Source organism: Fusarium tjaetaba (genome assembly GCF_013396195.1).
Source record: "Fusarium tjaetaba strain NRRL 66243 chromosome Unknown NRRL66243_c0000159, whole genome shotgun sequence".
NCBI lineage: Eukaryota > Fungi > Ascomycota > Sordariomycetes > Hypocreales > Nectriaceae > Fusarium > Fusarium tjaetaba.
This window is the reverse complement of record NW_023501355.1, coordinates 124,062-139,274: the sequence shown is the minus strand read 5'-3', so window position 1 is coordinate 139,274 and position 15,213 is coordinate 124,062. Positions and strand designations below refer to the sequence as shown.

The 15,213-nt window shown below is 49.9% G+C and overlaps 3 protein-coding genes across 3 annotated transcripts; all 3 read right to left on the bottom strand.

Annotated features, from left to right (window-relative positions):
- Positions 1–52: 52 nt before the first annotated feature.
- On the bottom strand, positions 53–1,485 carry FTJAE_7851 (tRNA (adenine-N(1)-)-methyltransferase; the record flags this gene model as incomplete). Its single annotated transcript, XM_037354607.1, has 3 exons — positions 53–1,042; positions 1,099–1,334; positions 1,401–1,485. The coding sequence occupies 3 exons, from the start codon at positions 1,483–1,485 to the stop codon at positions 53–55; spliced, it is 1,311 nt and encodes a 436-aa protein (XP_037205107.1).
- An 878-nt stretch (positions 1,486–2,363) lies between these two features.
- FTJAE_7850 (clr5 domain protein) lies at positions 2,364–5,127 on the bottom strand (the record flags this gene model as incomplete). Its single annotated transcript, XM_037354606.1, has 3 exons — positions 2,364–3,735; positions 3,785–3,966; positions 4,018–5,127. 3 exons carry the CDS (start codon positions 5,125–5,127, stop codon positions 2,364–2,366), a joined length of 2,664 nt encoding a protein of 887 aa, XP_037205106.1.
- Positions 5,128–9,339: 4,212 nt separating this feature from the next.
- On the bottom strand, positions 9,340–11,559 carry FTJAE_7849 (CAMK kinase; the record flags this gene model as incomplete). The annotated part of the gene is made up of 1 exon (XM_037354604.1): positions 9,340–11,559. The coding sequence occupies one exon, from the start codon at positions 11,557–11,559 to the stop codon at positions 9,340–9,342; it is 2,220 nt and encodes a 739-aa protein (XP_037205105.1).
- Positions 11,560–15,213: the final 3,654 nt, after the last annotated feature.

Here is a 15,213-nt window from a genome sequence, read left to right as displayed (position 1 = left end):
ACTATACAGATTGTGTTGTACAAGATTTATAGATTGTTACGATTCATGAACATCATTCAGTCTTCGCTGGCTCAGTCCCCACCGTGCCCTCAGCTTGAGTAGTTTCTTCAACCTCTGGTTTTCCCTCAGCTTCAGAAGCTTCCTCATCCTCAAATTCATACTCAACTTCAGAAGAACTCTCCTGTGTAGAGGACTCAGCTTGGGGGCGTATTTGATCAACAGGCCATCGCCTGAGAACAGCTACAAACCCACCACCAGTGACTCGCTCACCCACCTTAGGTCGCATGACCTGCACTGCAGCGCCCTCAGGGTTTTCTCTGGGGATAACGGTTTTGACATCCCACTCCTTGCCACCACCAGTATCAAGAACACCGTCGGCCGTTGTCGAAACCTCAAGTTCAATTACCCTCTCAGGGCGCATGGGCTGGCCTGTGCGAGCAACCCAGGTTTGGAAGTCGCCGATTTGACTAATGGAGGGTGTGAAAATGACAAGAAGGCCGTTAGGGTGAAGGGCCTGAATAACCTGGGAAGCGTGGTCGTGAGCGGACGGGAGGTCGAGAATTGCATGAGACAAAAAAGGCTGGTTATCCGTCTCAGCCAGACGGGATGAGATATACTCGTCTACGGAGCCGACATGGAAGTCTATAGTAGGAAAGTACAAAGAGCGGCGGAAGTGGCGAATCAGTTTATGCGCTGCGCGCGAGTGTTTAACGTTCCGGTCAAGGGTATGTAACACGGCGCGACGGCTGGACCGGTAAGAGTTAAGGGCAGCCTGGTCCTCGTCGGTCAGATCAAGACCAAACCCATCAGTCCTGTAGCGTGCCGTGCAAAGGGTGTTTCGCAGGCTTGGAGGTACAGCTGGATTTGCTGCATGAAGAGCACGAGCGAGATGTAGCGTTAAGCTCCCCATTCCAGTACCAGCCTCAAATATCTCAAACGGCTGGGCCGGGTGATTGGGATCTGCGTCATGTTCCTCTTCACCAGGCCGGGAAAGGTTTAAATCGAGGAGCGACACGATGGTGTTCGCATGGTGGGGATAGATCTAAGAATCAATTATATCAGTAATAGTTGTTGAGTTCAATTGGCACTGCATCGCACCGGTGTGGCTTGTCGAGGGCTGTTAATGATGTATGAAGCCAATGTCGGTTCATGAAGAGTGACAGGGCGTCCCGAGCTATCATTCACAACATCAAGCACCTGGCGACCAATGAGCTCGGACGAATTGATAGAGGCACCATAGCCAAGTCTTATTTTCGTATCGGCGCGGAGAGGAGACGAAAGATGCCATTTGGGAGCTTTAATACCCTGTTGGCGCAGGAAGAGGACGTCATTTTCTGGAAGACCGTGGGTTTAGCGTCCATGATGAGACTTCGGGAGGGCAAAGGCGGGAATTGACTTACTTTGGACGGTGCGCGATGAAGAATAGAATCGTTTCAGGGAGGTGAAAGGGAGGCCCGCGAGGGCTGAAGGGTTGGACAGGCGCATGATGGGGGCTTGAACGGTGGAGAGGTTGTCATGATGAGGATTTGTAGAGGTTTTCGTTTTGTGCCGGGGGTAGCTCGGAAATAACTCGCAGGGATCATGGCTGCGGCGACCATTTGAACCTCAGAACTGATGAAGACATAAAGACTAAGTAAGTAATGTTGTCGGAAGCAGTGGTTGGAAACAAGTACAATTTATATATGTTTTGTAGATAAATGTCTATTTGTATTACCTGATTTCACTACCAAGGTATCGACTTGTAATTTTGGCCCAGGGTATCGCCTTCCCTCGTTGTGGAGGGGTTTGTTCATATCCTTCCTTCCAACCTTTGGTTCCAAACCTTCGCGCCTGCCTTGCACCTTCTCAATGTAAACCTCTCCATTTCTCTTTAGAGCGCCGTCATTCTGAAGACTCCCCAAACTCCGCCATCATCCAACCTCGTCTCGTCTCATCAATACCCGACGCGTCAGTTACTTACTATTATACAATGGGGGATGTCATATCATAACCGACCAAAACCAAAATGTTCAAGCACGTTTCCCCCCAAATCCCGCTGCGCTGCGCTGTGCTGTGCTGGCTAACGCAAAACCCAAAGAATAAACGCCAGTCCATGAGACGTTAAAACCCACAAAGAAAAGATATGCTTGCTCGGTACCAGACTCCAGGCTGTGTAATCATCAATGGGATCATGATCGAATCCAAAGTTATCGGTACCAAGATATGTACATATACTGGCAACGCGTGTACTAGTATATCGTGCAGTCGTTGAAGCCGCTTCCGCCACCAATACTTGTTGAAAACACCGGCTTCGTCGAATTACATACGCCAGATCCCGATCCTACGCATCAAGACCAAGAACAATAAACCATCTGAGATCCTGCTCAGATGAACGAATATTTTGAGCTCGACATTTGCTGCCCCATCGCGGCCGCCCACGAGTCCTGTGCTTGGAGCTGTTGTGGGCGTTGCTGCTGCTGTGACTGCCGATGCTGATATTGGTGGCTGTGCTGATGCTGGCGTTGTTGCTGCTGGTGAGGAATATGTTCTGGTGCGTGCTCCGTGGTATGGAAGTCCTCCTCGAAGTACACGACAACACGAACCCCGACATGTTCTTCGAGGAATTGAACACCAGAATCGTATCGACGCCGACAGCGCTTCGTCCAAGGATCGACCTTGACGGGACTATGATAGCAGAACATGTTCGGTTGCTGACTACGAATAGGGAATAGAAGTCCCATGCCTCTCATGTGATGCCAGAGGTCGATCGTTGCTTGCTTGGTCGCATCAGATTGAGGGTGAGCCGCGAACATCAACTGGACAATTGTATATCGGAGAACGAGGACGTCAACGCTTTCAGGGCCTAGTCGTTGCTCCAATTGTCGCTGCAGCAGTCGTAGTTCTCCAACCAATTTTTCTAGTCGCTCTTGATTCACATGGTTATAAAACATGGCGAGGTCAACCCATGTTCGAGCCACATAGGGATGCTTGCGACCATAAATGGCCTCCAGCTCCTCAGCGATGGTTGGAATGCTTCCCCACAGCAATTCCGATAGTGTGCCTGGGCCATGCTTCTGTTGCACCTCATATAAGCAAGAGAAGATCTGCCGCAGAGGATGTGACCTCTCGAAGTTGGTCGTCGAGTAAGCCGCTAAATACTTGCAGAGGGCCGTCATCATTCCTGGATCGCGATGAACCATACCCAGAAGCAACTCCTTGATTCCCTGAGGAGACAACTTCTTCAGATCTGATTCAAGCTGCTGGAAAGCCTTCATCAGGAAATGACCACCCTGATCGTGGTCCTTCATCTCGAAATAGTGGTTAGCCTCAAGAAGAAGATCACTTGAGCCCGCTCCCCACACCATGATAGTTTGCCATCCAACTTGGGCGTCAGTCTCGACTTCGAACTGTCGACATTGCAAGAACGCTTTTCTCATGTTGCTGATGATGATTTCTTGAGCCCGAAGGAGATCCGGTGATTGGAGATATCCTGGTGTTGGAGGCGGAGTTGGTGTTCTGCATCTGATATGTGCTGGCAAATCGGCAGGCAGTTCGAAATCGACCAAGTCATACTCGGTAACACCTTTTCTCTTCAAGTAGGTGCCCAAATTAACAACCTTGCCGTTACGAACGAATTCAGACACCTTGCCCTCGGCGTCGCGCTGGAACTTCATGGACAGCAGGCGCTTCACTTCCTCTTCAGTATTATTCTTCACAAAACCCCATTGCGAGAATCGGGTCTTGTACATTTTTGGTCTACAAAGGATGAGTTATGGCACTCGGTGGGAGATGAATAAGGACTTACGTTGCCTGGAAGCCATACTGGTCGGCCATGACAGACATGACCTCTTTAAGTGGTTTCCTCTCCTCAAGATACAATTTACGAATTGTGTGCTTGAAAGATTCCCATGCCTCAGCGGGAACCTGTTCTCTTGAAGGGCGGCTTCCTGCTTGAGATCGTTGAGATACAGAAGGTCTTCGTTCATTCTGAGACGAGTTAGTAATGGGTTCCCCCGCTTGAGATCCCACGAAACATACCGGAGGCAGCATAGAGGAGGTGGAGGCTTGAGAAAGTTGTGGTGTAGAGGGTTCCTGTTTAATAGAAGGGCTAAAAGGGCCAGGTGTGGACATTGATGATCGGGAGGGTTGTCGAACAGGCCTAGGCGGCTTGACAGGCGGCTTCGCAGGGGCCTTGCCTTTAGCATTAAAGGTGGAATTGGTATTGAAATCCAAGACCAGCTGGCTTCCGGCGTTCATCACAGGTTTAGGTGTAGAGGGGATCGGGGGTTTTGCGAAATAGCCGGAATTTGAGGAAGTGCTGCTACCTTGTGGTTGATCCAAGGAGGGTTTAGAAGTCATTGGTACTGGTGGTCGCCATATGGCAAATCCAGGCGTACCCGGCACACCTGGGGTGACTGGACCGGGTGAGGTGATTTTGGCGTTCATGCTAGAATTTGGCATCATTGAAGGCCCAGCCATGGATGCTGTCTCCATCGGGGTCGTCACTCTATTGTTGTTGACCATGAAACTGTTCATGCTTCCGAAAGGACCGGACGGCGAACCCACGCCTGGACTGTGGACTGGTATATCATGAAATCCGCCAAAAGCGAGGGCGGGCGGCGGGCTAACGATCGGACTGGTGACTCTTGAATGACCACTCAAGAGTCCATAGTTGGGCTCTGCAGGACTGTCAAGAGGACTTGTAACGATAGGCGAGGTGACACTGAAGTTTCCGAACGGCGAGGAAACGGGAGGCTCTTGATGCACTGGGCTTGTTACGACGTTCGATGGTCTTGGAGGTAGAGGGGGCGCAAAGGATTTGTTCTCGAAATGCGCAACCAGACGTCCAACGCCACCTCCTCCACCATGAGAAGAGCTCATGTTATCGAGTTCGACATCTTGAGACATGGGGTCGTGTTGATCGAATCGCATGTCATATTCTGCTGATGGAGTTGGCGCCCAATCCATGCCGGATGAGTCGCCATAGGATGCGCCGCCATCGTGATATGATTGCGAATTTCCCGTCGAGAAACTATTTGTGTTGTTATTGTTCATGGTGAACCTGTGCCAGCCTTGGTCGGCGAAACCATACGACGGGTCCTCATTGTTGTCGGAAGGGCGAGGCCCGCCTGCTGAATGGTTAAACATGTCGCCGGTGATGCCCAGGCCGGACGTGAGAGGCCCGGTCCGCTGGCTGAAAGGCAGTCAATGACGGACTGAGGCGAGTCGAAGGCCTCGGCTGTGTCCTCAGTCGCCAATGCGAGAATTCATCACTCGTTAATGTGGCGAGCGGGAGAGCTCAGATGGAGGTTCAAGAACGGGAGGATGAATAGGCGGGCAGAAACGCTCATGTCTATCGGTACGTATAATAAGGAAGAGCGCTCGAACGGACAGTACAGACAGGCAAGAGCGAGCAGAACCAAACCAAGAACGACAACCCAGCGGACACTACAAGGACTGGGGTGTCTGCCGCCTGTAGGACAGTGCAGTGAGTCGCACCAAAGCAATGGCCAGGGCTTGCTAACGTTATCGTTCCCCAGACTTGACGCAGCAGCTAGACAAGATATGGGCGGTGCTGTGATAGGACCATCAATGCAATGGGAGCCAGAAAAAAGACGGGGAGCGTCCACGGCCAGAACGCCAAGTAATGCGCGTGAGAGAGCGCCAGCAAAAGTTCCCTCGCCAAAGTTTCCCAGAAAGGCAACCCAATATGTTGTCTAGAGGAGGCTGGAGTGGGCTCTTTGAGGGAGATAAGAGGGAAACAGACATATCCTCGGTTCAGCAGTTCCGAGGGGTTTATGGTTAAAACCAAACGCGGCCAAAAAGCATCCAGGCACAGCTAAAACACAGCAGCAATGACTCTCAAAACCAACGACTCGAGTTACCAGGCAGTGCAGAGGCGATAAAAGAGAGAACGACCTCAAGAGAACGAATTATGAATTGGAGATTCAGCAGCACAGAGAAAGAAGGGCCGATAAGGCTGCACTAGAAACTTAGAAAGACAACGCCATCGCTGGGGTCGATGATATTCAACCAGTGAGATGAAAGCTTTCAGGGGTGCGCTTGTGAGAGCATGCGACCAAACGGCCAAAAGCAGAAGGTGGACAAGACGGAGACACCACCCTAACTCAGAAGCACCAATCATATTGACTCGATACGGCTCTGGGGGCTCGTACCGACAGGGAAATCTGCCGAGGGGATGAGCATTCCAGCGTATTATCCTGTGTGTATGCTCTGAGAGGATTGAGTTCTGAGATATTCCAGAAGGCTTCGTTATCTTGGTTTTCTCTCTCAGCTCAGCTGAATCAAAGGCACCACGAGAGACAAGACGCAACTCTATTCCCCTGATATTGTCAGGTGCTGCAAGAGTGACAATACGATCGGCACGGCACATTCGGTGGACAGGAAGAAATGGGAATGGTTTCGGAGAAGCTTGGGACTCTGACTTGAACTTGGAAACTTTACTGGCCGTCCGATCGCTTCGGCCGTGGCGCACGCCACTGTCTGTTCGACCTGCTGTTTCTGAGGCCACACCGTGAGTTGGTCTAAGTGGCTAGTGACGAAGTTTGCCAGGCATTGTCACCCTGGAAGGATTGCTGCTTGAGCGCGAATCAGGGTACCGAGACGCAGGTTCTGCTGCGAAGCTCTGTATCTCGACGCGAAGGAGCTCTATCGATCTTCAGTCAGTTTGCTCCAATCAAATGAGGAGACTGCCCTAGGACAGTGGTTATCTTGCAAATTGAAGGAAGACACAATGTTGTGGGGGAGCGAGAGCCGTGCTTCTTACTGGCTCTGTAGCCAAGCCGGCTCCCGCCGATAGCCTGCAAATGAGCCTTGGAGGCTTTCGTTTCCTACCGTCCACATGGCGCCGTTGTCTTAGAAGTCTCGTTTTCCCGTAATTTGTTCCGAGGAGAAGGAAATTTCGAATGTTTCGAAGAGGACTGACAACGCCTTACTGGGCCCGAATAACGCAAGATCAACCTTGGAAAGTCTTGCTTGCTTGAATGATTCGACAACTGCAAAGTTCAGAGCGAAATCATTTGCTCAGTTATGATTGCTCGTTCGCTTTTACGAGAGGGTACCGGAATGGGCTGAAAATGGAACGTTCCATGTTGGCTGGAGCCATGACATGCCACACAGCCCTGGTCCGGCAACGGCTCCCATAAGTCGAAATGTACTCGGCCGAGAAAGCGGCCGAGTTATCTCAAAGAACTGATGTGTGTCGTTCGAAGATAACGAGTCGCTTGTGATTCTATGTAATACTCTTTCAAATATCACACGGATATGACCGTCAATGCAACTCATCAGAAGAACAAGTCTTTGTCTCTAATTCAGGTTGCTATGATAGCGTCTGTTTTGTGCCCGAGTGTCCTGGGGATATGACCCAAGACAGCATAGTCAAACCCATGCTTGCGAGTCGCCTTGCATGTGCTTTGCTCGATGCCGGCACCCCCTGTCCCCTGCTCCCATTGAACGACGGAGATCATGCCGCAACTCCATCTCGCACGATCCAGTAAGCTCGTCATCGGGTCCCTGAAAGCAGTCACTGGAGTGTACTCCATAATATCACTCCAGATGCCGTGATGCTATTACGAGATTTACGGTTTCTTTCTCAGGGGTCCAATTGAAGCAGATTGATCAAGAGCAAGCCGCTGCCAAGGCTGAGATCAGCAGTAGGGTCAAGCCACATTGTACACGGTGATCTGGTCCGCATCCGCCGCGTCTCTAGCTAAATGCCCCGAGACATAGTCTACGGCCCAGTCGGTGCATATCACTGGATGCGGCATCACGTCTGACAACCTCAACAGCTAGCCTGCTTGATGTGCCCCCTACGTGTTCCATCCGTCCTTCTTTTCTTCCTTTCGATTGACAGTGATAAGGGGGGAAATTCAAGGCAGCAAGGGGGGAGCTGAGTTCTTGTGCTGATATTGAACTGTGTGTTCATTGGACAGCTCCCAGTAGACTGAGTCGACTCATGACTTCATGGTTCGTTGTCAGTTGTCCCCCAGCAGATAAAAATAGCCAGGTCAATGGCCAGCCTTTGCAGATCTCTTAGCTGATACAGAGGGGTTCCAGCTGATAAGACAAATGTGACCTTGTGTTAAGCGACTGGCCAGTCATCAACGAGGGGGAACAAACCCCCCGAACCGGAGTTGGACGTCAATATAAGCATATTTTGTTGTTGCGGGAATCCAAGGCGTTAACTTGAGCCATCAGTGGCATTACGACCTGAAATACGATGTGCAGTGCAGCCAAACCTTGAGTCAAATTAACCTCTGCAAGAAACAATAAACGGGCCGGTAACTCTGTCAACGTCGACCGTTGTCAGATTCAGTCCCTGAATGAAGAGTAGCATGTGAACAAGATATACGAGCATGGTAGGCCTGAAGGAGGAAATCGATGCAGCATTTTTGAAAGCATGAAGAAGTTAGGCATGTCTACGGGGAAGACAAGAAACTGTTGTTCGTTTTGCAGAATAGAATGCTCATTGTCTAGATACTTTATAAAGGCATTCTTGCACAGAATGACGTCGGTGGAATCAGACGATGCCAATAAGAATACGAAAAATGGCTTTCCAATGCGACAGCCATTATTACGACGCAACAGAGCAAACAAGCTGCAGTCTACGAGAGGGGGGTTCACGCAGCAAACCCCCTCAAGTCGCACTCAGTCTTACTCTGGAAGATATCACCATAGTCAATGCCTCAGTGAAACCACTGTTACCAAAGTGCATGTTGTTCTAGACAAAAGTCTGAGTAGTTGAATCAGTGTAGCAACAAGTACAGACTATCTTTGTTGCAGAGTTTCTCACAATTGAGAAGTTTGCTTTTCACATTAGGCATGAGAACATAATAGAGTATGAAAACACCTTTCTATCCATTTTGGTATAACCTTTTTCTACTCCTGAAAGCCTACGAGTGGTATGGTTTAATGTAAGAACGAGGAAACAAAGTGGGTAATCGAAGGATAAAACAACAAAGGATGTCAAGATAGAACGAACCAAACCCAAGACAGCCAAAGCACAAATGCCAAAACACAACCAAATGCTATAAATACACAACCAAACCGCATCATACTGATACCCATGAAACAACACCTTCCATCATTCTTCCTGATTTGATCAATCCGTTACCCATGTGCCCCCTTGTCCCGTCATGTAGTCGTATAAAGATTCGTAGAAGGGGCGCGCAATAGATTGTAATGTAGTTTTAAGGGAGCCGCCATTTTGGTGGCAGTGGTGCAACCGATGGTTTCAAGAATCATCAAGTTGGTTATGGGCAATATCCGAGAACAGACCTCTGGTCCAAGTTGAAAGAAGTCAAGATACTTTCTGTGACTTTAGAGTCGCAAAATTGAATGTCAGGAAACTTCCTCGCCGTCCTTCTCTTCGCGGAAACGTATTCCGCCTTCGACGTTGATGGCACCCTGAACCCAGGGAGTCTTGGCTACCTTGTCGACGGTCCAACGACCCCTAGCTCGCCTTAGCAACCCCTCTGTGATCTCCATAGCACCGAGGAGACCCTTTTGCTTGAACTTAGCTTCGTCGCCATCGTGGTCGGTGTCATCACCGTAATATTCTACCCATTTCCATTCGACTCTCGCGATACGGTGGCTAGTGCGACTGCGCATGCGATGCGCTTCACTCATACCTGGGTGAGGATCAAAGGGAAGCCGAGCCTCTAGAAGAGCATACAGAAGAACACCGAGTGACCAAGCATCGGTAGCTCGTCCATCGTAAGGTTGTCCCATGATAACCTCGGGGGCTGCATAGTCTTCTGATCCACATCGAGTTTCCAGTTTCTCATCATCGGCGATGCGTCTCGAAAGGCCCAAATCACTCAGAATTACCACTGAGTAAGGGTAGGTAGCCCAGTCGATTGATGGGTCTGCAAGCTCAGAGGGGGTGAGGTTGACGAGGACATTCTCGAGTTTGATATCTCGGTGAACAATTCTCCTTTCGTGGAGATAGCTCACTGCACCAACCATTTCGGCAAATATTCTTCGTAATAGAGGCTCTTTGAGCACACTACGGTGGCTGGTCGCGATATCAAACATATCACCTCCAGGGCAATAGCTCAAGACAAGGATGGCCCGAGTAGGCTCAATGCTCCAAGCTTTTAGGTCGACAAGCGAGGGGTGGTGGATGGAAAGCATGATTTCAAGTTCACGTTTTAGACTCATCTCAACGCGTTCCTCGCTGGCGCCGCCTTTTGGACCATGCTCGCAGACCTTCACGGCAACCAAAGTCTTACGGTCAAGGCTCTGTTCCGGTTTTGGTGTCAGCCTTCCATGATCAACTTCGGGAGAGTCTTCGTCGGGTTCAATCTGGCTTGTAGCCAACATGACCCTACTGAAGGTTCCCTGACCAAGCATTCGCACGGCCCTCCATCGGCGCCGCTTCTTATCATTGCGTCCGTTTGCTTCGAAATATTCGAATCGGGGTCCTTTAGGCTTGCCGGCGCCATCAGCAGAGTCTCGCGAAGACTCGCTTGGTGGAGGAGTTGGTGGCTGAACCACAGAAGGGGTAAGTCCTCGCGATTCTGCAAGGTTAAGCTCTCTTCGAAGCTGGGGTTCATGGGACCGTGCTGAAGCCTCGGCGTTGGGTCGTGCTGAAACGGATATTTGTCTCTTAGGAATGCCCATAGGATCAGGAACGTATTCGCTCACGCTGCGGTTTCTCGTATGCTGTCGTGGCTGCTGGTTAGAAGGCGATTGTGTATGAACATGGTCGCCGGGCTCGAGGGTTGAATAGATTTTACGTTTGGCACCATTGGAAAGTGCTGCATCAATCGATTCACCTGTACTCGTAACCAGAACAGAGCCCTCTCCTACGCTTTTGAGGCGCTGTTGGGGAGGTGACGCAGAACCTGCGCTCAGCCTCTTCCAGGGTCCTGGGGAATCACCCGACATGAGCGGGCTTGGAAGGGGCGTCATATCCCCCATAGCAGAAATAATAGGACTAGGCACCAAACTGCTTGTGCCGCTGGCAGAACCAAGACTGTTAGTCAAGGCAGCTTTAAGACTTGGTGTCCGGGAGATGGGATGAAGGCTGTTGGACGAAGCCCTGTGGTTCAACGTCAACGAGCCACGGGATGAACCACTGCCATTCCCGTTGCTGTTGTTGAATGATTCACGGCGGTCTGGGGTTACGGGACGTGTAGCAAAGTCAGTTGAGATACGCAAGGATCCCACAGGACTGACGGAGCGTCTTGGAATAGCCGGTGATCCAATGGACAGGGTATTGGATTGTGGTTGCGGGAGTTCGCCCTCTTGTATGGAAGTCGGTGCTATTGTATCAGCACGGAAATGAGCAAGCGGCGGCGTTGTAACAGAGACATCAGGAAGCGTGAAGGACGACAAGGGACTGGTGGACAATGTAGCGTAGGCGTGGTCGTGCCGACGAGGATTTGGTGTAAGGGAGGCCCCAGCACGAGAAGGTGTGTGTGCAGGAACTGGTATGGGACGAGAAGCTGTGCGAAGGGAGGTATCACGACCTCTAAAAGAATTGTTGCCTGTGTCTTGAGAGTTGTCGTCGAGGGGCAGGGCCGTCGCAGTTCGGGGGGCGTGGGGCGTGTTCATGGCTCCGCGCTGTCGGGTCGTCGGAGTCGCTTAGAACCAGATTAAGGTCTAGCGAATTTGAAGGAGGGGATAGTCGAGTAATCGTCGTTTGTTTAGATCGCAAGACTGTTGAATTGCCTGTCAGCCTGCTGCGAATGAGATATGTACGAAAATGGAATTGGCTAAGTCGCTGTATTTCGAAATCCAGGTGGGGTGACGAGTGTTGATATTCAGAGACAATGCAATGATGAGATCTTGAAGGCCTTAGGAACGTACCTTGGCGCAAGGGAAACTCTGGGGGAATGCGAATGCGTCAAGGGAGCACTGTGCTAAGGAATGGGCTTGGCGATGCTGGTTGAGGGAGCGTTGATCGAGTTGAAGGAGTCCAAGGGGTTCGTTTATAAGGACGAGGAGAACGGCGGAAGGAAGAGGAGAAATTGGCCAAAGGCTCTTCTATAACGCGAACATGAGAGGCGGTTCGAAACGTCGTTCAGAGGAGGGAGGATGAATGTGTCGACAGGTGTCGCTCAAACAGAGCGAGAACAAGAGAAACAGAAGAACAGAAAAGAAAGAAGAGGAGAAGTCAAAGGAGTCAAGATCGACGTGAACAGCCAAGATTTGGGTGGTTGATCGTTCGTGGGTCCAGCACCAGTACCAGCACAGCACAGTACAGTACAGCAGCAGTAGCATGGAAGGCCAGGCCTTTGACCTTTGACCTTTGAACTGTGAGAAGCAAAGACAGGACAGGCTCCCTGAGGGAAGGGATGTCAGAAAACTAAAGAGCTGATCATGGGTGACAGAAATATTGGGGCAACGTCTGTGGTAAACTAGGAGATGTTGATGACTACCTTACCTGATTATTTTAGCCCCTCTAATCCGAGGTCTTGGTCCTTTTTGCGCTTCGAGGGGCATGGACCGCACTTGGAGGGCCTTACTGCCACTAGCTTCAAGTAGCCTCCACTAGCACGAGTGCAGGTGCGATGTGCTAGGTTAGCACCAGAGATTGGGGACCGGGGATCGGAGCGGGTCCTTCCTGTCTCTGTGACTCGTTCCGTCTGAACTCGTCTCGCTGTGTCGTCTTTTTGTTCTTTTCTCGACCGTTTGTGTTTGGACTCGCTCCCCTTCTCCTTGTATATTTCTTCCTGAATGGATAGGAGTTCTACCTCAATGAGAGGAGTTGGCCTTGCCTATCGCCGCGGGAGTTCATCCACCGGGCTCTGCTCAAAGCTTTGGCAGCGGGTGAGGAAAACTGGGGCCGTCACAGTGATAAGTCGATAGTAGCTTTAGGTACCCCTGCAGCGTTGAGCGCTTCCAAAGTTACTTGCAGACGATGGAATCCTTATCGCTTGATGGTTAGTAGGATGTATGGATGTGCTCTGCTTTGGAGACGAGAGGGAAAGGAGGGGTTCGAGTTCGGGATTAAGTTAGGTTTGCCTTGAAATCGGGCCCAGGTAAACTTTGTTTTTGCTGAGTCGTGGACGCTCGTTGATGTTGTGCAGGCGATGGTGTCAATTGAGGTGACGGCGCCTTTAATGAGCTGCAGGGCTACCTAAGTATCTAGGTAGGTATGCGGCAACGGTAACTGTAGCAGTAGCAGTAGCCAAGACGGACTGTCGAGCTGGGGATCCAGGACAATTGGTCTCGTGCAGGAACGTCAAATATTGCAATACGGTCACTTTTACGGATATGGTATGTTGTTGGGCGTGGTGTGGTGAAATTGGAGGTCACGCTGAGTTGAGCCGGGAGTGCATGGACTTGTAATTTCCTGGAGAGAAGATTTTGTCCTAGGGTCAAAGATTTCCCTCAATTGAAGATGCAGATTGATTGTAGATAAGAAACAAAAGATCCGGTGGAAACAGAAGGTCAAAAAGGACACTGCAGCCCGTGTTGGAATGGGGGATGAATGAATGGATGATTCATGAAATTGGTGTGGAGGTTGATGATATTAACGTTACGATATCTTAGATACCACCACCCAACAAATAAGCCGAATGAATGCCCAAGCACATGGAAGCAGACTACACGAGTATATCATCTACAACACGAGCCTCAATATTAATTATTCCGTATTCTACTTATTATGTGATTAATTCCACTAATTAGCAAAGACTATACGAGGGGAGGTATTACGGTAATGCAGTAGAGTTGGGCAATTAAGTTTACCAAACAAATCTAACTTTTCTCAGAAGCAAGCTCAGACATATCTGATAGGAAACTGATTGACTCAGTTGAGACAGAGAGAGGGAAGGCGCAAATTACAGAACATCTTTGATACTGATACAGTACACTTCAGTACTTTGCACTTAACTTACAGGGGCTCATCTGCAAAGTAACGTTTGGCGCTGTGTTGCTTCGTTACACCTGCATGCATTGCCCCATATTTCCTCGACCTTTGCTGTCTCTTTGGGGCATCCCGAGAGAGGGAACCAGGATTCAACATAAGCGAAACACAGATGGTCGCTCAGTAACGATGGTGACAAAAACGCCGGCTTCAATTTTATGTGTATCACCCATCTGTCGGTTATGCATTACTTGCATTGGATCCTTTTGCTCTTGTATTGACGCTGGTAACAGGCAAACATCAAGCCCTCACCAACAACTATACCAAAACACTCTCTGCCCGGTCTCTCCAGTTATCTCTCTCTCTATCTTGAAGCTCTCCACTCTCAATCCCCGCTGCCACGCTGCCCTATCCCACTGCCGCCGCAGAGAGCCCACCAAGGCGGCCACTAAGAGCCCTATAATCGCCCACCCGCTCCATTCCTACGCATTTCTGCGATCGTCCCTTGATTCCATTGCAAACTGGTCCCCTCACCCCTTGTCGCTTTTTGCTCTGTCATGACGTCGATAACTGTAACTTCATGAGTCGTCACATGTACCGCTCTTCGATGTCATCGCCCGATCCCTCCGCTCCGGCCCTCCGGTCTCTCGACTGCCGAAACCCTCTGGGTCCTTCGGCGTCTGTGAAATACCACCCTCACCTCACTCACCGTTAGTAAGCTCCACGCAATGTTCGCTTTGCCAAGTCTTGGTACACTTCGGCCTACGACGCCTTTGATGTCACCCAAGGAAGCGTCTCAAAGGAGTAAAGACATTTGCTTTTATCATGAACGAACATACTTGGATGCCGCGCCGTGCCGTAGATCCTTTCGGACCACTCGCGTCACTGAGCACACATCCATCATTTTTCGGTTCGAGTTTCTTTCACGCCTCCGAGATTCGTTACGCTTCGACCTGATCCTCTGCCTCGACCACATGGTCCATCCGCTGACATTATTGGCTTACTTGCAGCGACACTCTAATTCTACAGACCATCTCAATGACAAATTATACCAGCCGCTGAAACCCGTGGCATCCTTATGAAAAGGCTCAACACGTTCTGGGATAGGTCTCTGTTCAATCGTCAGAGGACGCTGTCACTTATATCTATAATTATTAAAGATGGTAATGCATGTCAATTTATCGTGAGATAGAGTTACCCAGCCAGGAAATACATTTCCCAGAACTGTTCTTGCTAGGCCGCTTTTCCATAAAGCTAATACTCGCTATATACCTTTCAAATACTATTACACTGTATTTAGAAATACCCGACTTTTATATAAGGTATAGGGTGTCTTATAAAAAACAGAAGATTTATAAAAAGATAAGTAAAATAATTATATTATTAAGTAATAT